General features: G+C 38.0%; 1 protein-coding gene across 1 annotated transcript in view; it reads left to right on the forward strand.

Moving 5' to 3' along the window:
- Positions 1 to 23,117, forward strand: part of PCSK5 (proprotein convertase subtilisin/kexin type 5) — a 649,923-nt gene that overhangs the window by 345,628 nt on the left and 281,178 nt on the right. Inside the window, 1 exon segment of the mRNA XM_043976670.1 lies at positions 10,887 to 10,990. Coding sequence (XP_043832605.1) covers positions 10,887 to 10,990 — 104 coding nt within the window.

Raw genomic sequence — 23,117 nt, forward strand, 5'->3', positions numbered from 1 at the left:
CTAATTTCAGCAGCCTTTCAGCTTGCTTTTGCCTCATTTTTTTTGTTTGTTTCTGATTCAATGTGAATCCTTTCATATGATTACTGATTTTATGGCACCAGGACAATGACATTAATTTCATGGCTACTTGCTCCCATTTCTTTTTTGTTCATTCTCAAGAAACAAAAGATGACTGGTGTAGACTCCAATCGCTGTTGAAGAGCCAGGAAGTTAGATTTTCAGCTCATTATTAACTGGTCAGATTTTTTTTTTATCTAATTTTCTTTCCTGCTGATTGTTGTGGTGCACTTTCATATAATAACTGGTATGGATAAGTCCTGACCATTCCATTAGATTCTGGAAGATTCTTTTATTCAAGATTGTTACCCAATTTAGGACAGTTTTCATTGTCTGGAATTGCTGCTGCTTTTCTTAATGCTTGCTTCATTCTTCTTTAGGGATTGGGGGGACATATTTCTTTGTTATCAGTTGAGCAATAAGCACTGATTAATTATCTCCTGTATGCTTAATACACAGTGTACACAGCTCCCACTGTGTGTTTAATACATACTTAAGAATAGTTCAGGGGCAGCTAGGTGGTGCAGTGGATAAAGTACCAGCCCTGGATTCAGGAGGACCTGCGTTCAAATCCAGTCTCAAACACTTGACACTTACTAGCTGTATAACCCTGGGCAAGTCACTTAACCCTCATTGCCCCACCAAAAAAAAAAAAAAAGAATAGTTCAGTGCCAGGCACTGTACAAGGGATGACTATACAATCACAGAAAACCAAAACAATCCTGCCCTCAAGGAGCTTACATTCTATCAGAGGATATAAGCAGATAGATAGTATAAAGACACAATGCATACTTCTATGTGTGTGTGTGTGTATGTGTGTGTGTGTGTGTGTGTGTGTGTATAAACATAGAATTTATCTCTGTGTACAGGTACATATATGTTATATAAATATAGATAAATCTGTATCTATTATATAATATAAAATAAAGTGGGGAATAGTGAATAGAGAGCTAGACATGAAGTTAGGAAGAACAGAAACACCAGAGTATAAGTCCCATCTCTAACACTTAGAGGCTATGCAACTCTGTGCATGTCACTTAACCTATTCATTTTCTCCATGTTAATCAGGTGCTTTGGAATTAGTGTGAGAACTGTTTTTTGGGGAAAAAATGTTTGCTTGATTTTAAGCAGAATTCTTGTTGAACTTTTTTTTTAATTTTTCAATAAATGTGCAAATGCATCATAACATAATAAGTTGTTTGAATCAAGGAGTTGTGGGATCGGGGTCCTGCCTGTAACGCACGTTAGCTATATAGATATGCCTAAGTCACTCTTAGGGCCCCCAGGGAACTCTCTAAGCCTTTAGGTTCCAAAGGAGTTCTAGATTGTCACTGGTGAAGGGAGCTTCTATACCTGAAGTTCTAAAAGAAAAACCCATGGGGCAACTAGGTGGCACAGTGGATAAAGCACCAGCCCTGGTTTCAGGAGGACCTGAATTCAAATCCGGCTTCAGACACTTGATACTTACTAGCTGTGTGACCTTGGGCAAGTCACTTAACCCTTATTGCCCTGCAAAAAGAAAAATTGCCTTATGGAAAGAAAAACCCAATGAATTCATAGTTCTGAACAGCAATAAAAAGACCTGGAATGTCCTGACCCCTACCCCCCCCCAAAAAAAGTGTGAAAAATAGGATGAAAAGATCTAGAGAAAGGCAAGTACCATGTTGGGTGGAACCCCGTGAAATATTTATTGAAGGACATGAATAAGAGTAGAGAATGTGGAGATGTGAATGGGAATCATTCTTCACCTGGGGGATGTAGTTGGATAAGTGAGATCAGAGATCCATCTCAATAGGGAAGGCTAAGATGTGTGAGGCTCCTAGGGTTTGAAAGCACAGATTTACTACCAGCTTTTGAATCTTAACTCTGCAAGATTAGGTTGAGCAACTCTCAGGGAGAGATACTTCTTTTTCATAAAACTCCTAGCAATTTCATTGATAGATGCAGAAAGAAATCCTATGCAAAATGCTCTCTTGGGATATTCTTTAGTTCCTCTAGACCTGGTACTTAGAGAATTAAGGTCCATGAACTGCTCAGAACAAAAGTGCTGCATAAATATGAGATATAGATAGTGCCATTAATTGTCCTGTTTTTGCACCTGGAAATTGGAAGTGTTTGGGGGTACAGTTCAGTTAAGTTTCAGTGAGGAGAGGAAAATGACCTAAGCCAGGCAGTAAATCAATTCAAATCCGTACAAAAAAATTGTACAGATACCACGGGAGATTACACACTTATGGCAATGGTTTGCCTGATGTTTAATTACTCTTTTAGTCTTATAATATGCTCAAATCTAGGCTTTTAGTACCTGAAAACAGACTAGGAAATATAGTCTGCCCATAAATTCTGTGGCAAATTATTTAAGAGTGAATGGCAAGTCAAAATATATCAGGGTAAATGTGTGAAATGAGAGAGAATACATAATCTGTTATATGATTTATTGGTCCAATTCCCCAACAGTTAGCCACCTAGTTAGTTCACTATGTGTTTTTGTCTCTCCTACCTCGATCATTTTAAGCAGAGCACATGCCTTTCTGTGCAGTATGGTGGCCTCAGCCGTGGCTCTAGAGTAAGAAGACCTGGATTCAAATCTTACCTCTAATGTCACTGTTCCTTAGAATGTGAGGTCCTTAAAGGAAGGGGCCATGTTTTTGCCTTTCTTTTTGTCCCCAGTGTTTAGTACACTTCCTGGTGCATATTTAGCTCTTCACAATAGCTTGCCTGACTGTAGACTGAAATACTCCCTGTATAACCTTGAGAAAATTGCTTAACCTCCACAGCCCTGAGTTTCATCATCTATTTTTTTAAAAAGGAGAAGGTTGGACAAGGATGACTTCTGAGGTCCCTTCTAGTCTTTGTTCTAGATCTGCAATCCTTTGAATGTAAATAAAGCAACAGAGAGGAAGTAAGGGTAGAATAATGGATTTCCAATGCAATGACTTGGCTCCTGCTGTAGTAGTGATCCGTAGTCACCACTAAGTGGTGAAATGGAGCACCTGATGGTGCACCCAGGCCTGGAATCAAGAAATCCTAAGTTCAAATTCTGACTTAGACACTTATTGGCTCTGTGACCATAGACAAGGCACTTAGCCTCTGTTTGTCTCAGTTTCCCCATGTCTTAAATGGGAATAATAATAGCACCTACTTCTCAGAATTATTGTGAAGCTCCAATGAGATAATAAATGCCAAGTGCTTAGCATGGTGCATGGCACATTGGCCTATATAAATGTTAGATATTATTATAAGTAGTAGTAACAACAACTAGCATTTATATAGCGATTCAGTGTTTACAAAGCACTTTTCATGTTAACTCATTTGTGCCTCACAACCCTGTGAGGTAGGTGTTATTATTATCACCATTTTATAGATGAGGAAATTGAGAGGGAGGTTAAGTGAATTGCCCAGAGTCTCAAAGCTAGTGTCTAAAGCTATATTTGAACTCAAGTCTAACGGACTCAAGGTCCAACTGTCTCTCATTTTTCCTCTTGAGGCTTCCATTTCTTCATCTGAAAAACAAGAATTGGACTAAATGACCCTTAAGGTTCATTCTGTCTCTAAAGCTATTATCCCATCTACTCAGACTTCCTAAGTTTTCAACTAATTCACTGTATTTGGAGCCCTAGTCATCATTAGATTGTGCCTCCTTGAAATCGAGAGGTATATTTTGCCTCTTTTTTGTATTCCCAGCACTTAGCACAGTACCTAGCACAGAATAGGCATTTAATAAGTATCTATCTTTTGATTTTTTTCATCAGTATCTGCCCAAATTCTGTAGACAACTATAAAAGTTTTTATGTTCATATAGATTTTAAGGTTAACTTATTAGGGTAATGGATCCTAACCATGTTCGGTGTGGTGTAAAGGAAAAATGATTGGCATAGGGGTTGCAAGACATTATTAAGTACTCTCACCTCTCTGGTGTTTCCATCTTTCCTGATAGCCTTTGATTTCTCCATGCTGCCACCTGTTGGTAGTGAGACTGAGACTGATACCTGATATCCAGGTCTAGTCTACAGCTATTTGTCAGGGGGATCTTCAAGACTTCCATTTTCACAGCATGCCTATGGTATCCTCCATGAAGGGTGTCTTGATTTCCCCCTATTCATTCTTTTTCACATTAAAAAAAATTAGACCAATGATTTCATCAATGTAGTGAATGTTCCATAAGGAACTCCCTTTACCAGTGCAAATTGGCACCTTCTCTAAAATTTACAGTTTTGGTGACTTGTTCAGGGCCACACAGCCAATATGTATCAGAAGGGTATAAGCACAAGTCTTTCTGTTTCAGAAATTATCTCTCTATCCACTCCTTCTTTCTCTTTTCTCATATATTTGACTATTCCCTAATTTTTAAAATTAATTTTTGATAATTTAATTTTAAGTTCAAATTTTAAAAAATTTTAATTTGAGCAATATCCAAAAAGGGATATTATTTCCATATGTGAAATAAAATAGAAAAAAAGTTATATGTGAAACCATAAATCTCTATTACATGAAGCTCGATTTAAAAAATGAATAAATAAAACATGTTCCTTTCAAATTTTTCCTTCTTGTCTGTATTTTTCTATAAATTACTTCTGTTGATCAGCAAGGAAGCTTTCACCTGCTCTATTTTCAACCTTAGTCAGTTCGGTCAGTCAGTCGTCAAGCATATATGAAGCACCTACTATGTACAGTACCTGTTCTACTAAGTACTGGACTTACCTCTCCTTAGGTGGACTGGTGGATCCTTCTCTCCCCCAGCCTCTCCAAAATGAAACCAAACTTAGTGCAGACACCCAATGAGCTTAGCCCTTCTACAGTTTAGAATTCCTAAGCTCAAGGGATGCACCAGCCTCAGCCTCTCAGGAAGCATGCATTAAAGGTATGGGCCACCACACCCAGCCTCTTATGTGTATTTTTTAAGGTTCTTCAAGGACCTTCTTTTATTTTTTCCCCTTGGACAACAAAACACTATTGCCTGCTCCCCTCTTTTTCAATTCCTTTCTCAAAAAAAACCATCACAATTCTTGTAAGAAATGAGTAAAATCAAGCAAAACAAATTCATCCATTGGTTGTTTCTGAAAATGTCTCATTCTACACCTTGGATCTATTGAGGTAGGTAGCATGCTTCATGATCAGTCTCCCAGAATTATGGGTGGTCACTGCTTTAATCCTTAACTTTTTAAGATGTATGGTAATTTCTATTTGTGTATCATCTGAGGTCCCTGAGTATTGTGGGGGCAAGTATAAGTAGAAAGTCAACAGATATTTACTTGATGCACTGGGAACCTTATTAGAAATTCTAGAGATGTACATAAGATAAACATATAGACAAGTATCTCCTCAGGACATTAATTATAAATGTATTTATGAAATGTAATGAAAAGACAATTTGCTGATCTTCTCTGAGCTAAGAGGTTGACTTCAGACAAAGTAGAAACTTTCATCCCAAACTTGTTTATTTCCCTCATTGTCTCTTTTTCTTTGTATAGTATACAATTTCGGCAAGTTTGAGGCTATGGGGTTGATGTTGTCAATTTAATCCCTTCTGAATTCCTTCTGCTTTCCTTCCACAGTTTTAATTTCCTAAACCTCATTTCTCCTTTCTAATTGCATGCACTCCAAAAACTAGTTCATGCAACTTAACAGAAAAGGAAGTGACTCATTTATTCAAGCTAAGTTGAATGCAGATTTCCCAAACCTACCTAACTATTGCTGTTTAAAATATGGGAGATATTATGCTTTGTTTGGCATTTAGGTACATTAAACTATCTCTAGGTCAGATGTAATTATGTAAGAATTAATAGGAGCATACATCAAAAAGCTGCAAGGGACCTCAGAAGCCCTCTCATCCAATCTTTTCGTTTTACACATGATGAAAACTGAGGCCCAGAAAAACAGAAGTGATTTACCTAAAGTCACATGTGTAGTAAGTGTCAGAGGTGAGATTTAAAGACCCTCTTTTATTTCTTTTTTTTTCCCTCTGGGCAATAAAACACTACTGTCAACTCCCCTCTTTTTTCAGATGACTCCAAAGGCCTTGTTTTTTCCATTGTGCTGTGCTTTTTAACATGGGGAGCTTGATTTTTTTTCTTAAGGAATAAATTCCTAGTGAGTGAATATTAATATGTGTAGTTTAATGTATGCTAGACATGGTAGAAAACACCAGAAAAAATGTAGACAATGTGTAAATTAAATTAACCAAGGAAGCATGGTATAGAAGCTAGAGTACTGAGCTTGAAGTCAATAAGACTTAGTCATGTGACCCTGAGCATGTCATTTAAACCTAGATGTGTCTCACATAGTTCCCTAGGCCTTATCCACTAGTGCTTTTAGAGAGAGAGATTCTCACACTGATATCCCTTAGATTAAAACCAGGAGTAGGTTTGTTGTTTTTTTTTTAGCTACTTTCTTTGAACCAATCCTAACTGAAAAAAGTACATAAAAATATTGTACTATTATTTGTTTAAGGAGATTATGTTGTATTATAAACCAATGGTTGAAATTACTTAATTTATAGCATACTTTCATTACAACTTAAACTGGCTTTTTTTTTAATGGGTAAAGGGAGACACTTTTACAAATCTGTAGATGAGACAGGGGAATTGAAAGAAGTTACATCTCAGAGGGGACTAAGGTGACAAAACCCATTATCATAATAGTCCTTTAACTTATTTTTTCAATTTAGTGGTATTAGTGTGCCAAATCCATTAAATTCATTCTGAATGAATCATTAAAGTTCCCAAACAAGCTATTCATTTTCCAGAGCAAAACTCCTTCTGCCTGGCTAGCCCCTCAGTGGTCCTGTCACAAAAGAGATCATCATCTTTAGAGTAAACTTGAAGAGACCCTAGAAGTCATTGAATACAAAGCCTTCATTTTACAGATAAGGAAACTGAGGCAGAGAGAGTTTAAATGACTTAGCTGGGGTCATAATCTACTAAGTGCCTGGGGTGGGATATGAGACCAAATCTTTCTAACTCCTGTTCTCTATCCACTCACAAGTTACCTTTCTTATTCCTAAGAAAATTAGAAAGAGTATTACCTATGGCATATCCCCCACTTTATGCAACACTTTTTTTTGGGGGGGGGGGTGAGACAATTGGGGTTAAGTGACTTGCCCAGGATCACACAGCTAGTATGTGTCAAGTGTTTGAGGCCAGATTTGAACTCAGGTCCTCCTGAATCCAGGGCCAATGCTTTATCCACTGTGCCAGCTAGCTGGCCCCTATTTTTAATTCCAAAAGAGGATAATGGCAAAGTTGGAACAGAATAAACTCCTGTATTCTACCTACTTACGAGTTACCTTGTTTTCTCTTAAGAATATTAGAGTATTACTTGTTTTTAATTCTAAAAGAGGTTAATGACAAAGTTGGTACAGAGTAAAATATTAAATTCTCCCTCTTTTAGGAATTTCCTTCTTACTTTCCAAATTTGTATATTTGCCTCCTGTTATTATCATATAGTCATTAGAATCTCAGAATTCATTGGCAACCTTACACTGTTTCCTAGTTTTTCAAATCTCTTTAGCAAAGAAAGACTCATTGAAGCATTTTTTTAAATGACAAAAGAGAACAGAGAAAAGGATTCCTGGAAAGCATGACACCTTTGAAAGTTACCTGCTGGGGCGCCTAGGTGGCACAGTGGATAAAGCATTGGCCCTGGATTCAGGAGGACCTGAGTTCAAATCTGGCCTCAGACACTTGACACTTACTAGTTCAGTGACCCTGGGCAAGTCACTTAGCCCTCATTGCCTCACCAAAAAAAAAAAAAAAAAAGAAAGTTACCTGCTAAATCTACTCTATGTTTAAAAACAAAAGCAAACTCTGCATAAAAGAGATTTGCAGTTTCATATATGTTATTATTATTAATATGTTATTAGGTGTTTGTTGAGTTCAAAATACATTTTATTTTTTGGTGAGGCAATTGGGGTTAAATGATTTGCCCAGGGTCAGACAGCTAGTAAGTGTCAAGTATCTGAGGCTAGATTTGAATTCAGGTCCTCCTGAATCCAGGGCCAGTGCTTTATCCACTGCACCACCTAGCTGCCCCTCAAAATACATTTAAAAAAAATTTAAAAGATATTTCTTAAGAGGTAGAAGTTCTAAGGGGGGATCCCCCCCCCACACACACACACTGAAAAGCTTAAAAAAAAAAAAGAAAAAATATCAGTTCTCAAGACATTCCCTTACCCCCTGGTTCCCTCTAAAATAGGTTAACCAAGTGTGGCATAGCAGACAGACAATGAAAGAGCAAAATAAAGTTCTATTACTATTTAGAAGGAGAGAAAGTACTGTTAAGCTATGGTAATGTGGGAAAAGTTCAGGCTCCAGTGTCAGAGGACCCAGATTCAAATTCTGTCTCTGCCACTTCTTAACTGTGTAGACTTGAGCAAGACACTTAATGTCCCTTAGCCTCATTTTCTTCATCTAAAAATGGAGGATTAGGTCAGCTGACCTCTGAGGTCTTTTCTGGATCTAGGAACTACATATTTGGGAAGGATCCTAGGGAACTCTTAGTGGATAAGTACTAGGGAGCTGCTGAGGCAGAGAAATCAAATGACTTTACAAAGAGTAAGCTACACAAATAGTAAGTATAGAGGGTATGATTTGTACCTAAGTCTTTCTGAATCCTAGACCAACACCCAAACTACTCCATCATCTTGCTTCTATATTATTATATCTCTTTGCATTTAACCTATATGGTTATTATAATCACTACAATTGAATACAGTCAATATATCAAGTAGATGGGAATCATAAGTGGAATAGTAAAGATTTTTTTGTAGTATTTGAGAAAACATTGTGAAATAGAGATTAAAGAAAATGCTTAGGATTTTTCAGTACATAGAAATATTTCATTATTCAGGTCCACAAACTATAGTTCATTCCCTTAAGATGTCTTAAAGTAGTAAATTTCTCCTCTTCCCTAAGCTCCCAGTCTCTTCTTCTGTAATCAAGTCTCAGTTTCTCTAATCAAACACTGTGAGAGTGGGAGCTATACATCTCTCTTTCTCCCTCTCTCTGTCTCTCTCTGTCTCTGTCTCTGTCTCTCTGTCTCTCTCTGTCTCTGTCTCTCTGTCTCTCTCTCTGTCTCTCTGTCTCTCTCTGTCTCTCTCTCTGTCTCTCTCTCTGTCTCTCTCTGTCTCTCTCTCTCTCTCTCTCTCACACACACACACACACACACAGAGCCAATCTCCTTATTTTAGTAATAGATCAGGTCACCAGAATGGTGTAGTAAATAGAATGCTGGACTTGGAGTTAAGTCCCAGGTTTGGATCGTGCCTGAAATACTTAGCCATGTTATCTTCTCTGTGCCTTGATTTCTTCATCTGCAAAATGAGGGCATTGGACCTAATTAATCCTAAAGTCCTTTCTAGCTCTAAATCTATAACCCAGTAATCTCTAAGGAGTTGTAACAAGGTCAGGATGATTGAGGTTTGCCCTAAGGTATCAATATCTGAGGTGGGTTGTAAGCCCCTCTTCCTAAGGTACTCTTCCAGCCTTCTGTCCTGATGCCTTCTAGGACAGATGAGGGCTGGCTCCATGCCACATGGTGCATTCCTGCATTCCTGAGGCTCTTACTCATCTTCTTCACCATGGTTTCCCCCATAGCTTTACTCTACTGCCACTTCTATACCCTTTCTTCTCATAGGTTGTGGAGAGGAGGGAGGGAAGAAAGGTTGTTTGTTAGCTACACCAAGGGGGATGGGGTCAGACTCTTTGGGAGACAGGGTTTCCCTTCCTCCAATGCAATTGTGCCTTTTGAGAAAGGGCTATCTGTGTTGTGACCCCATACCACCACCTACTCTCCAACTGAATTTGCCCTAGATGTCAGAATTACTTGTAAAAGCTCTATAGGACACCATGAGCTTAGTGAAAAATAAATGATTAAGTATTCAGAACTTATGTTTCATACTTCAGACAGCTCTATAAACACATCTGAAATTTTTTTTCATTTCTTGAAAAGCCATGTTAAATATATGCTTAGAAATAAGCTCCAATCATAGAACTATGGACTTCTTTTTCCCTTGATATCTATTATTAGCGGGGCTACTTGATGATTATAGTTCTCCATGAGAAATATCCTCCCTTCCACTAATTTCCTTTTTATATATTAGGTCTGTATGCTATGGCGAATGGGTATAAAAATGTAATAAGAAAAATAAGACATCTCATTGTAAATAAAGTAAGCCTTCCCAAAAATGTAGACCTGTGCTTTGGAGCCCAGATTTTGGTATCAAAGTTTTCTGTTCTTGAATAAAACTCATTGACCTGCCAAGAAAGATCATCTGGGCTTTTTCCATTATTTATCACATTCTGCTATGAACAAACAAATTATACAAAGCTCTCATGAGCAGTATAAATTCATTTGCTTGGTTACCTAATCAATAAGTGCAGGTTTGGGCAATTGATTATTACAAAAAGACAATCTATTGTCAACCTGTATAGGAATGCCTTGAAGAAAACCTTAATGTAATTTGCTGCTAACTAGTACAGACCCTTGTGCACTGGTGAAAGACGCATCATTTAGGGTCTGTTTTGTTAAGGTCAGATACCTTTAATGAGGCATTTTCTTTTAATTTTTTTAAGGTCTATCAAACCCTGTACAGTGGCTTCTTAAATCCAGGGGCCAATTTTCTTCCCACTCACAAGCTAATATCATTCTCCATGTTGAGGGAGAATGGATAGAGAATTTAACAGAATGTTAATCCTAAACAGAAAGCCCCAATCCATTGTTTTCAGTCCTTCTGCCATTTTGATTTTGCTTTTTGAATTGCTTGTGACTCTCTGCTTCCCCCATCTTTTTTTTTTTTTTGGTACAATGATTCTTGCCTTGTCTTTTCCCAGTCCGTTTCTGACCTGGAGAGATGTGCAGCATGTTATTGTAAGGACTTCCCGTGCAGGACATTTGAGCGCTAATGACTGGAAAACCAATGCTGCTGGTTTTAAGGGTGAGAATTTCTTTCATATTCACTGTCACAGGCAAAATATATTTTTAATTTTTTTTTCCAATTTTAAAGTGGGAGCAGGAAACAGAGCCCCTCAAAAGACACTTTTAATTTAGTGTTGGCATAGAACTCTTGATCTTTCAGTAAGCTTAAGACAAATTCCTTTTAATTCTTTCTTGCAGGTCAACTTTTGAAATAATCAGAAAAATATTAAGTAATGGCTGACCTGTGAGAATTCCTTCTGAGTTAGTGTTCTTTACCATTATTTGAATGATTTTTGGAAGAGTATTTAGAGCATGTTTATAGACCTGCTTTCTCAGATGAATATTTTCAGTCAACATGCTCGGAATAAGTTGCCTTATTAATTAACCCTCCTTCACCATGAGTCTCTTTAGCCTATGCTGACTGTTTTTCAAAAGATTTTGTTTTCACCTGGCATCAAACTTCCCTTAAGAAAGAAAAAAAAAGCCATTCACAAAAGGATACCTTGAATAGTAATCAAAAAGTAGATCAGGGTTTTCATAAAATCTCTTTGAAGTTTGAAACATTTTAAACTTTTATAATTTCTATTGTAAGTATAATTTTTTAAATCCTATAGAGCAATCTGATAATCTTACTTCCTTTAGCTGATATGGACTCTGATCTAGTGTGCCAGACAGTTATCCATCTCATTTACCGTTGCTCTATTTGTGTTTGTTGTGAGATCTCAACTAAGAATATTCTGTGTCCATTTTTCTAATGTCATTGGACAATTACTTAATACTATGATTTTTCTAATGTCATTGGACAATTACTTAATACTTTGATTTTTCATAGTTTCTTAAGTCATATCTATAAGCTCATTTATTAAAGTTTTAAAGTACATAATAATGATTAGAAAATCCTATGTGAATCTAAAGGTTACATTGTGTTCCTATACATAGTATGGTATAGAAGACAGTATGGTATAGCACTGGGTTAGGAATTAGGAGACTTGGTTTTCAGTGCTGGCTCAGCTATTGACTAGTTGTATGACCTTTGACCAGTAAGTTCACCTCTCTGGGTCTCAGTTTCCTCAAGGAAATGGTTAGACTGCACAATTATATCTAAGATTACTTCTAGGTCTGAAATTCTATGATTCTTTATCACATCTTTTTATGCACATACACATTCATCCTTATATTTTCAGGATGCCATTTTGTGAACTATATCTGAATTTTATAAACATGCATACAGAAAATGAACATGAAAATATGGATTATGGATGGATTAAGAGTACAGCCAGGCCAGTACAAATAATGAGTCCCCTTAAATAGTCACATTATTTGAATTTTCATGGCCTATTTCCATTGGACTGGAACCAATGACCATATTTTACATAATTATAACTTCAAATAGTACAAATTTGAATATATGTGACCACTGTATGGAATTCATTGTTCACATTAATCAGGATGTGGCTGTAAATCAAAACTTTAGAGACATGTAGGCATTAATTAAATTTTTTAAATGTAGTTTTTTTATTGATTCTGCATTTGTTAAATATTTCAATTTAGGGATTTTAAACACTTTCCAAAGAAATACACAACAGTCTTTGTCTTTGATCGTTAGACAATGCCACTCCCCACTTTATTAGACTGACTGCACTGTGCTGTAGGGCAGACTACAATTAGCGTTTTTAAACTGATATTTGTATGACTCCATATGCTACCAACTCCTATGTAAATCTCCGAATTCTCTGAAGATTAGGATGAATAAAAGGTGCCCCTGCACATAACCTTACCTGTGAAAGCAGACTTATGGGGGAAAGAAGCTAAACTAAACACATCAACCTCTGTGGAGCTTAGGAATCAACTTTAACCCAAATAAAAGCCCCAATTTTAGTTATTTTTTGGCAGCTTAGGCAGAGCAAATGTTTCCAATAAAAAATGAAGCTCTCTTTAAACCTCTGTTGATTTTGGATAGGGGAAAAGCACAAGATTTAGATTAAATCACAACATCCCAACCTGAGCATAAAGGGGGGGGGGCAGCAGGGTTGTGTACCATTTCTGGCAAAAACAAAACTGCATTTTCCTAATGCACGTGGCGATATTTAGCAAAGTATTTCACTCTCTTCTTTGACTACTGCCAAGAGTAACAATTCAGGTGCACATTTTCATAGATGAATTACTCTGAACAGGCTTGGTTCTCAATGGAATTGTGTTATAATTTGGCTGATGACAAGGACCGTATTTCATCTAAACCACGCTCAAAATATAAAAAGTAGGGGAGGGACAGAGGGGCTCTCTTTTGGTCCGTTCCCAAACCCACAATTGTTTCCCCAATTCACTCCCACCTTTAAATAAAAGAAATTAAAGCAGGGGAAACTATCAGCCTCTCTTCCAGCAATATAAGGGAATGGAGGGATAGGAGAGAAGGAAGGAGGCTGGAAGAAGAGTAGGGGCTGATTTCTTTTGAAAGATGAATCAAGAAGGGTGAAAACCAGAAAAGACTTGGAAGGGCTCCTCTTTCAACCAAGATTCTGCAGGAACTGGTACATCAGTAGACTTTATCAGGGGTTTGCTGAACCAGAGTTCCACTGTCCCCTCTGATTCTTATATGACTTTTTAACATATAAGAAACAGAGTTTCTGACCAATACGGACTTTTGGACACATTTCCACCACCCCCAAATGACCATCCTCTTCCAAATACATCCCTCTCTCCCCTTCTCCCCCATCAGCCTCCCTGAACACCCCGCACTAATAGCATTGAATACATGAGGTGCAATCAAAACAACTATGTTTTGCCATAATTTTGTAATTCTAAGGTCCTGCTTGTTTAAGACTGCTATTCATGACTTTAAAACCATACCAGCAATGATCATTAAGTCCTTGGCAGTTGGATGAACAATTTATAGTCTCTGTGTCATTATTTTCTCATCCAACAGCTCATTATAATTCTCCAAAATTGTGAAAAAATGTATTTTCCTCCAACCATTTATACCCGAAGTTGTGATTTTCGTTTGTGGGTAAGAAAGTGGTAGACTTAGCATCCTTTGGTGCCACAAATATTGCAAAAACCCTAAAGAACATTGAGTCTAGCCAAATCCTGTCTATTACATTTCAAACCAACTTCCCTTCCTTTGTACTTTCATGACACAGAATCGCAGCATAAATTTAGAACTAGAAGAGAAAGATAGAGATGGATGAAAGGATGGAGAGAGAGAGAGAGAGAGAGAGAGAGAGAGAGAGATAGGTGGAGTCATTTTCTATGTCCCCAGACATTGCGGTCATTAGGTAGATGCACTGTTGAGAGAACCTGAATTATTACATAGATATGATACAGCAGAGAACTTGCCATATTTAGGTCAGAGGACCTGAATTTTTAATTCTGGGTGTGCTACGTATATAATAGAGTCATAACGAAGATTTAGAACTGGAAGAGACAAAGACAAATTGAGGCAGAGACAGTGATATCACCTATCACAGACATTGCAGCCATTAGACAGATGCGTTATTAAGAAAACCTGAATTTTGATACTGATTTGATCTAGTAGAAAGAGTTCTGGATTTGGGTTCAAATTCTGCCACTTAATACTGATGTGACTTTGAGAAAATCGCTTATCCCCATTGGGTCCTCAGTTTCTTTATCAGTAAATTGGCTGTAAGACCTCTAAGTTCCCTTCTAGTCTTAAATCTATGATCCTAAAATAGGGACAGAGTGCCATGGATTTAAACACACACACACACACACACACACACACCCCTAACCTTAAAATGAGGAGACCTGTATTAGTACTGCCTCTGACTTGTATTGACTGTATGACTCTGGTCAAGTCATTTAACTTCTCACTGATTTAGGAAATTCTTGAAGATTATAAATTGCAGAGTTCCAAATACCAATGAAATCATTGTGTGATACCACAGAAACCTTCAATCTTACAAATCAAGGCTTGGTTTACAGTTGCATTGATTCTCTCTACTCAAGTAAGTTTTAAGAATGCAGATTAAATTTAACAGAGTGTGCTCATACATAGCCCCCAGTTGTTAGATATTAACCAGCATGCCCTTGTAGTGCTCTAAAATATGGCTTGGGCTCAGCAAGAATTTAGTAGAAAGCTCAGAAAATGAAACCATCACCAGACTGGAGACATAGTGCCTAGGGCCTGATGAAGGTGGTGGTGGTGGTGGTGATGGTGATGACAATTACTGACATTTGCATAGCATGTTAAGGTTTTTAAAGTGCTTTGCAGGCATTATCTCATTTGGGTCTCACAAGATCTGTGGGCTAGTCCCTATGCAAATAGATAGGTAGGCAGCTAGATACATATGGAAAGAAAAATAGATAGATGGATAGTTGGAGATATGGATATGGATATATGGATATAGATAGGGACATGGATATAGATATAGAATTTATAGAGATCTATATGGGGATTTTATATGTGTATGTGTATATATATATATATATATATACACATTCTCTCTATCTAGAATCCTATTCTCTCTACATAAATGCATACGCATATACATGTATACTTATACATACAGTCCCATTATATACTATGAGCCACTAGGTGGCACAGTAAATAGAACACTAGGCTTGGAACCAGGAAGATTGTGTTCAAATCCAGCCCCAACCCCAGAGCTCTAGCTATAAGACACAGAAAGTCAGACATAACTGAAATGACTGAATGTTAATTATATACTATATAGATATACACTATATAGATATCTATATATGGATATATGTGTGTGTTTGTGCATATATATTTATGTATAATTACATGTGTATATACATATACACACATGCACACACATACATACACACATCACATACAGACAAATCTGCTCACTGTGCCACACTGTCTTCTCTCCCAATATACACACATTGCTCACTGATCATCAAATAATAGCTTTCGGATAAAATCATCAGATGACATGGTTCACAATCTAGGCCCTTGATTCCAGGCACAAATTGACCCAAGCTTCCTTAAGTCAGATTAGTCTAATATATAAAAGGGCTTTCCCTTTTCTGGGTTGCTACAGACTCTATTAAGCATCTGTTAAACAATGCAAAGTGTTCATCCAAGGAGGTTGACACTGAAGAAGAAAAATGCAGTTGTCTGCTGATTGTTCTATGTGATGGGAGAAAGTGACTATGTGGTCATCACTTTGGGATATTCTCCAGAGAGTGGGATGGCCCCAGGCTTTCCCACTTCAGGCCTGTGAGGAATAAAACCTCTGGTTTCTTTCCACCATCTTTCCTGTTTTTCAAGTTGCTCACCAGTTCTGGTTATGGATAAGATAAGCTAACAGTCTGGTTCTTACCTGTGATATCATCAGCATGGGAAACTCCCTCTAACCCCCTGTCATCTGATTAAAAGTTTGAGAGCATTGACTAGGGTACTGAGAGATTAAGTGACTTGCCTGTGAACAGAGAGCTAATATCAGATGTATGACTTTAACTCATCTTCCTAATACCAAATCCAACTCTCTATTTTCAACCTGACAATTAGGCAATGTCAAAAAGACAAAGGTGATGTTTCATTGATTTATGCTTTAAGGGAGCAGCTAGGTGGCAAAGTGGATAAGGCACCGGCCCTGGATTCAGGAGGACCTGAGTTCAAATCTAGCCTCAGACATTTGACACTTACTAGCTGTGTGACCCCGGACAAGTCACTTTAACCATCATTGCCCAGCAAAAAAAAAAAAAAAGAAAGAAAGAAAGAAAGAAAGATTTATGCTTTAAAAGCTTTGGTTCAAATAATTTTAAGTTAATACTGTGAGGGCCAACATTTGATATACGGAGCATTATTTGGGTGACTCGCCAGGATATTGGGGTCCCAGAAATATGAGGGACCTTTTAGGTTCCCTCTCCTCTCTGAACTACCCTTTTCTCCCAGGCTAATAATAAAGGACCCTTTAAAGGCAATGGAGGCTAGATCCCGCTGTAAAATTCAAAGGAATTTAGGGTTTTCCGTAATTAACTCACCAACACCTGGACAGTCTACGGTTGCTCAAGCCACCAAGGAAAACAGCTGCCCAAGACAGAGCGTACATGAGCCACCACCACAAGGGCAGAAAACCAAGAGCCTGTGCTCCGGAAGAAGCCTAGCATTCCGGAAGAACCCTCTGCCTCCCTTCAGGGAGCATTCAATCTTTCTCTCCCCAAAAGGGGAGGTCCTTCAAAAATTTCCTATGGAGAGTTCTCCTTCTGACCTCAGTAGCATTAGTAACTTCAGGGTGGGCCAGGTGTGGCCCCTCCCAAATGAGTTAGCTAAAAACTGCAATATTAATCTTTACCACAAATAATTTTTACCATAATACATAGGTGGATAAACCCAGGAACCAAATGAACAAAATTATTTTTTTAAACTTTTTATGCAAATAAAGTCAGATTTAAATAATTAGAGAAATATTCATTGTTCATGGGTAGGCAGGGCCAATATAATAAAAATGATAATTTCACCTAAACTAATTTATATATTTAATGCTATCTCAATTAAACTATTTTTTAAAATTATAGAAGTATTTTATTATTTTCCAGTTACATGCAGATATAGTTTTCAACATTTGTTTTTATAAGATTTCTAATTTCAAAATTTTCTCCCTCCTTTCCTTTCCTCCCCCCTCCCCAAGACAGCAAGTAATCTGATATAGGTTATATATGTACAATCACATTAAACATATTTCTGCATTAGAATAAGAGCAAAAAGGGAAAACTTCCCTGGCCACTTTTTTTTTTTGCAGGGCAATGAGGGTTAAGTGACTTGCCCAGGGTCACACAGCTAGTAAGTGTCAAGTGTATGAGGCTAGATTTGAACTCAGGTCCTCCTGAATCCAGGGCCGGTGCTCTATCCACTTCACCACCTAGCTGCCCCCAAAAAGGGAAAACCTCAAAAAAAGAAAAACAACAGCACCAAAAACAAAAGAAATAGTATGGTTCTATCTGCATCCATATTCCAGTTCTTTTTTTTCTGGATTTGGAGGGCATTTTCCATCATGGATCTCAATTAAATTATGAAAAAAACATTTTACTATTAGAAAAAATAATAAAAAATTCATTTGGAAGAACAAAAAGTCAAGAATATCAAAGGAACTAATGAAAAAAATTAAAGGAAGCATTTTAGAAGTACCAGATCTTAAATTATATTACAAGACAGTATTTATCAAAACTATCTGTACTAGCTAAGAAATAGAAAGGGATAGAATAGGGGGCAGCTAGGTGGTGCAGTAGATAAAGCACCGGCCCTGGATTTAGGAAGATCTGAGTTCAAATTCAGCCTCAGACACTTGACACTTACTAGCTATGTGACCCTGGGCAAGTCACTTAACCCTCATTGCCCTGTAAAAAAAAAGGCGGGGTGGATAGAATGGAATAGAGTAGACATACAATTTATAGCAGCAAATGACTATAGTAGCCTTGTGTTTGATGAGGATTAAATACATTTACTAAAAGGAGAATCATGAAATACAAAGTCTTAAGCTCAAATAAAGGATGAAATCATACAGTGGGTTTTCATTTTTTCTAGTTTCTTTTTTTGTTCAGACTTATGATCACTTTGGTATAGGTAGTTCCCCAAGATGAAACTCCAGCTACCAAAGAATTTTGGAAGCTCCTTTGCAAGCAGCCATAGAGAGACACTTAGGACATTAAAGGTGACATGTTTTGCCCAGGTCATCCAGTCAGTATGTGTCAAGACTTGACTCTAGATTGTTCTCAGTCTATGTTCACTTTTTATCCACTATGCCATGTTGTCTGTCCAAAAGTGGACCCATTTTCCAAATGTATAACACATAAATAGATACTGACAAAATTTTTTCTCACCTGGTAGGGGAATATGAATTTCTCATTTTAGTTAGCTCTTATTTGTTCATTTATTCATTTGTTTGTTTGTTTACTTGTTTTTTTGTTGTTTGTTTTGTTTTGTTGCAGGGCAATGAGGGTTAAATGACTTGCCCAGGGTCACACAGCTAGTTAAGTGTCAAGTGTCTGAGGCGGGATTTGAATTCAGTTCCTCCTGAATCCAGGGCCCATGCTTTATCCACTACACCACCTAGCTGCCCCCTGTTTACTTGTTTCTTTGTTTCTTTTGGGTTTTTTGGGGGGGGCAATTGGGGTTAAGTGACTTGCCCAGGGTCACACAGCTAGTAAGTGTCAAGTGTCTGAGGCCGGATTTGAACTCAGTTCCTCCTGAATCCAGGGCTGATGCTTTATCCACTGTGCCACCTAGTTGCCCCCTGTTTACTTGTTTCTTTGTTTCTTTTGGAAGTTTTTTTTTAGGGGGGGGTGAGGCAATTGGGGTTAAGTGACTTGCCCAGGGTCACACAGCTACTGAGTTAAGTTTCTGAGGTCAAATTTGAACTCAGGTCCTCCTGAGTCCAGGACTGGTGCTCTATCCACTGCGCCACCTAGCTGCCCCATTTATTTATTTCTTACAAAGATTTGTTCCACTAATAGTTTGTTTATTTTACATCTTTCTGATGATAGGCAGTATGGCTTACTAGATGAAGCCCTTGTATCTTGGAATCAGGAAGTCCTGAATTAAACTCCTATCTCTGCCATGGGCAGCAATTCCATTCATCCATACCCCCCCACACACTTTCACTGTCTAAAGGTAGTCAGAGTACTCCTTGCTCCCTGTTACCACTTCCAAACTCTCCTTCCACTGATATCTCTCAGCAACCTCCCTTCCCTTGAGGTTCATCTAATCCCAATTTAATACCTCCCCCAGATTCTGCTTCCCTTCTCCTCATGAATTATACAGCCCGTCCATACTGCAGTAATTACTGTTCTTCACACAGGAAGCTCCATCTTCTAACCCCATGCCTTTGTGCTGACTTTTTCTTTGTACCCACAGTGCATTTCACAGTGCCTGGATTATAGTGATTGTTAATTAATTGATTGACAACCTCTTAAGGCCCCAGGCAGCTATTCAAGACTATAAATGGCAAAGAATATACAATCTATATCAGAAGAAATAATGCCCTGGTCACAAGCTCCTTCTACTAATGAAATCATAGTTCCAATTCCATCCTATCCCATATTAATATATATGATATATGGATTATATTTAAAATATAAAAAATTTTAAATGTTATGTTCTTTAAAATGAGGAACAAAGCTTTCACCTCTGTCGGAAGCATGGTGATGCAGCTAGTTAAGGGGAGGGCCTTATCTTTCAGGGACTAGATAGAAAAAAAAAGTAATTGAGTGACATTTTGCCTTTTGAGGACTAAATCCCAAATTCCACTGTTATGTCACTGACCCACGTTTGAAACACCAAGAAGTGACTTTACCTTTAATACATATAATGCTATTTCTTTTCTTTCCTTACCCTTTTATCTCCTTCTCTGGACATATGTTATTTTGTTGTTACTATACCCTATTACAACCCTAAATACATTCAAATCCAGGGGATGGGCTCTGCTCAATTTTTGTAATGACAAGCTAAGTCATCTCTCCTCTATTTTCTGTTCAGTTATTTCAGTCATGTCCAACTCTTCGTGACCCCATTTGGGATTTTCTTGGAAAAGATACTGGAGTGGTTTGCCATTTCTTTCTCCAGTTCATTTTACAGATGGAGAAACTAAAGCAGTTAAGTGACTTGCCCAGGGTCAAACAGCTAGCAAATGCCTGAGGCCACATTTGAACTCAGGTCTTCCTGACTCCAGGCCTAGCACTCTACTTATCCATACAGCTGCCCCTTTACTTGATTACTATTGGCAAATGAAACATTGAATTGTGGTCATGGAAAGTGAGAGGGGTGGAGTGACTTCCCTGATTTGGCTGTGGCAGGTAGATGGAGTGAATAAAGTGCTGGATTGGAATCAGAAGATCTGAGTTCAAATTCTGCCTCAGAAACTTACCAGCTCTGTGACTCATGGAAAGTCACTTAATCTCTCTTTACCTCAGTTTCTTCTTTTGTAAGATGAGGATAATTCCATCAGGATTATTGTGAGGATAAAATGAGATAATGTATTTAAAGCACTTTGCAAACTATAGAACACTACATAAATATTAGCTATTATTATTATTAGCTATTATGGATGGCTAATGTCCAGAAACTAAAATTTATATTGTTTCCTTTCCTTGAGAAGGCCTCAAATTATTTGCCAAGGCATATGAAAGACATACAGTTAATCCTTCTGAATACCCAAAGTACAACTTAGGCACACCAGTAATATTCAAAGGCAAACAGGAGCAAGTAGCCACTCCTTGGCAAATAGGCACTCAATAAATCTTTGTCAAATTAAATATGGCAGAATGTGGTTTGGAAGTGGGTTTTGGCTAGTGGGGTCAAAGAAACCAAACCTACAAAGGGCATTAATTCAATCCTATGTTATCAATTCAATTGATAAAAGTCACTTTTTTTTTTTGGTGGGGCAATGGGGGTTAAGTGACTTGCCCAAGGTCACACAGCTAGTAAGTGTCAAGTGTCTGAGGCCAGATTTGAACTCAGGAACTCCTGAATCCAGGACCGGTGCTTTATCCACTGCGCCACCTAGCCACCCCGAAAGTCACTTTTAGAGATGAGTGCCTGGGTATAACTTGAAGGTTAGCTTCAATTGTTCCAATGTGGGGAAAACTGTAGTTCCTGAAGTACTAACAAGCAAATTTTATGCCTATGGGAAGAAGTCTTAAATGTGTCCTCCAACTCTGCTAAGGAGGCTATCTCAGGTATTTCAAGGGGATAAGAGACTGACTCAAGGAAAAACTCACCCAGATTGCCTTATTTTAAGTAGGTGTAACATTCTTGATACCTAGGTTCTGAGCTCAGTTGTTTCTGTGCTGCTTACCAGAGGATTGCTAGAATTGTCAGTTCTCTCTAAATGTGGAGCCGTGAGGCTAAACCCTGAACATTTTTTTTTTTTTTGGTGAGGCAACTGGGGTTAAGTGACTTGCCCAGGGCCACACAGCTAGCAAGTGTTAAGTGTCTGAGGCTGGTTTTGAACTCAGGTCCTCCTGAATCCAGGGCTGGTGCTCTATCCACTGTTCCACCTAGCTGCTCCTAAACCTTTAACATTTTACCCTAGTTTTGACTCTACCAGTCTCCTCCTCCCCCACACACACATCATGTAGGAATATGGAGGCTAAATTGCTGAGTTACTTTTCCCTTAACCCTTATCTTTTTTAAATTTGTTTTTTGCAGGGCAATGAGGGTTAAGTGACTTGCCCAAGGTCACACAGATAGTAAGTGTCAAGTGTCTGAGGTCGGATTTGAACTCAGGTCCTCCTGAATCCAGGGCCGGTGCTTTATTGACTGAGCCACCTAGCTGCCCAACCCTTATCTTTGATCTGGGTTTTATTGTTGAGTCCTTTCAGTCATATCCGACCCCCATTTGGGGTTTTCTTGGCAAAGATACTGGAGTGGTCTGCCATTTCCTTCTCTAGCTCGATTTACAGATGAGGAACTGAGGCAAAGAGAGTTAAGTGATTTGCCCAATGTTATACAGTTAGCAAATGTTTGAGGCTGGATTTCAACTCAAATCTGCCTGACTCCAAATCTAGTAATCTTATCAACTGCACTAACCTGTCTGCCCCTTTGATCTGGGTGTGAACTCATAATGGTTTGATAGCATGAAATGAGGAAAATCATGATTCCAGATATTTTTTTAAATGTTCATTTTGGGGTTCTGTGACTGTAATGCAGTTAAATGGTATTAATTAAGGAACAGGAATAGCTGTCAGATAATAAATTAGGACCTTCTGTCATCTTTAGTAGGCAAAAGAATGAAAAAAATATCATTGAAAATCAAAAATGACAACTAAGTGTGAACAAGTTTACCACGCCTTCCATTTCACTGCCCTCCTAGACTATGTAAGTCTCTTCTTTACTACCAGCATGTTGCTGCAAGTCCCCCCGGCTCTTTCTTTGAAGACCACTAAACTGCTAGATATTTTTATTTTCTAACGAATTTCCCTGCATAAGGAAACCCATTGACAGTCTAACAGGCCTCCTTAGTCTCCCAGGCCTTAACTTTTAACAACCTTTATTACTCTTAATTGCCATCATTTGATTTCAACTGGTAGGACTGATCATTTTAAGACGTGCCAATATATTTTTAATACCTGCCTGACTCGCTTTCAATTTGTAACACTTATTAAAAATAATTAGAAGTGTTGAGATCATTAAGTATGCCACGTGTTGAATTGAATCTGAAAGT

This window comes from Dromiciops gliroides, chromosome 1, assembly GCF_019393635.1.
Source record: "Dromiciops gliroides isolate mDroGli1 chromosome 1, mDroGli1.pri, whole genome shotgun sequence".
NCBI lineage: Eukaryota > Metazoa > Chordata > Mammalia > Microbiotheria > Microbiotheriidae > Dromiciops > Dromiciops gliroides.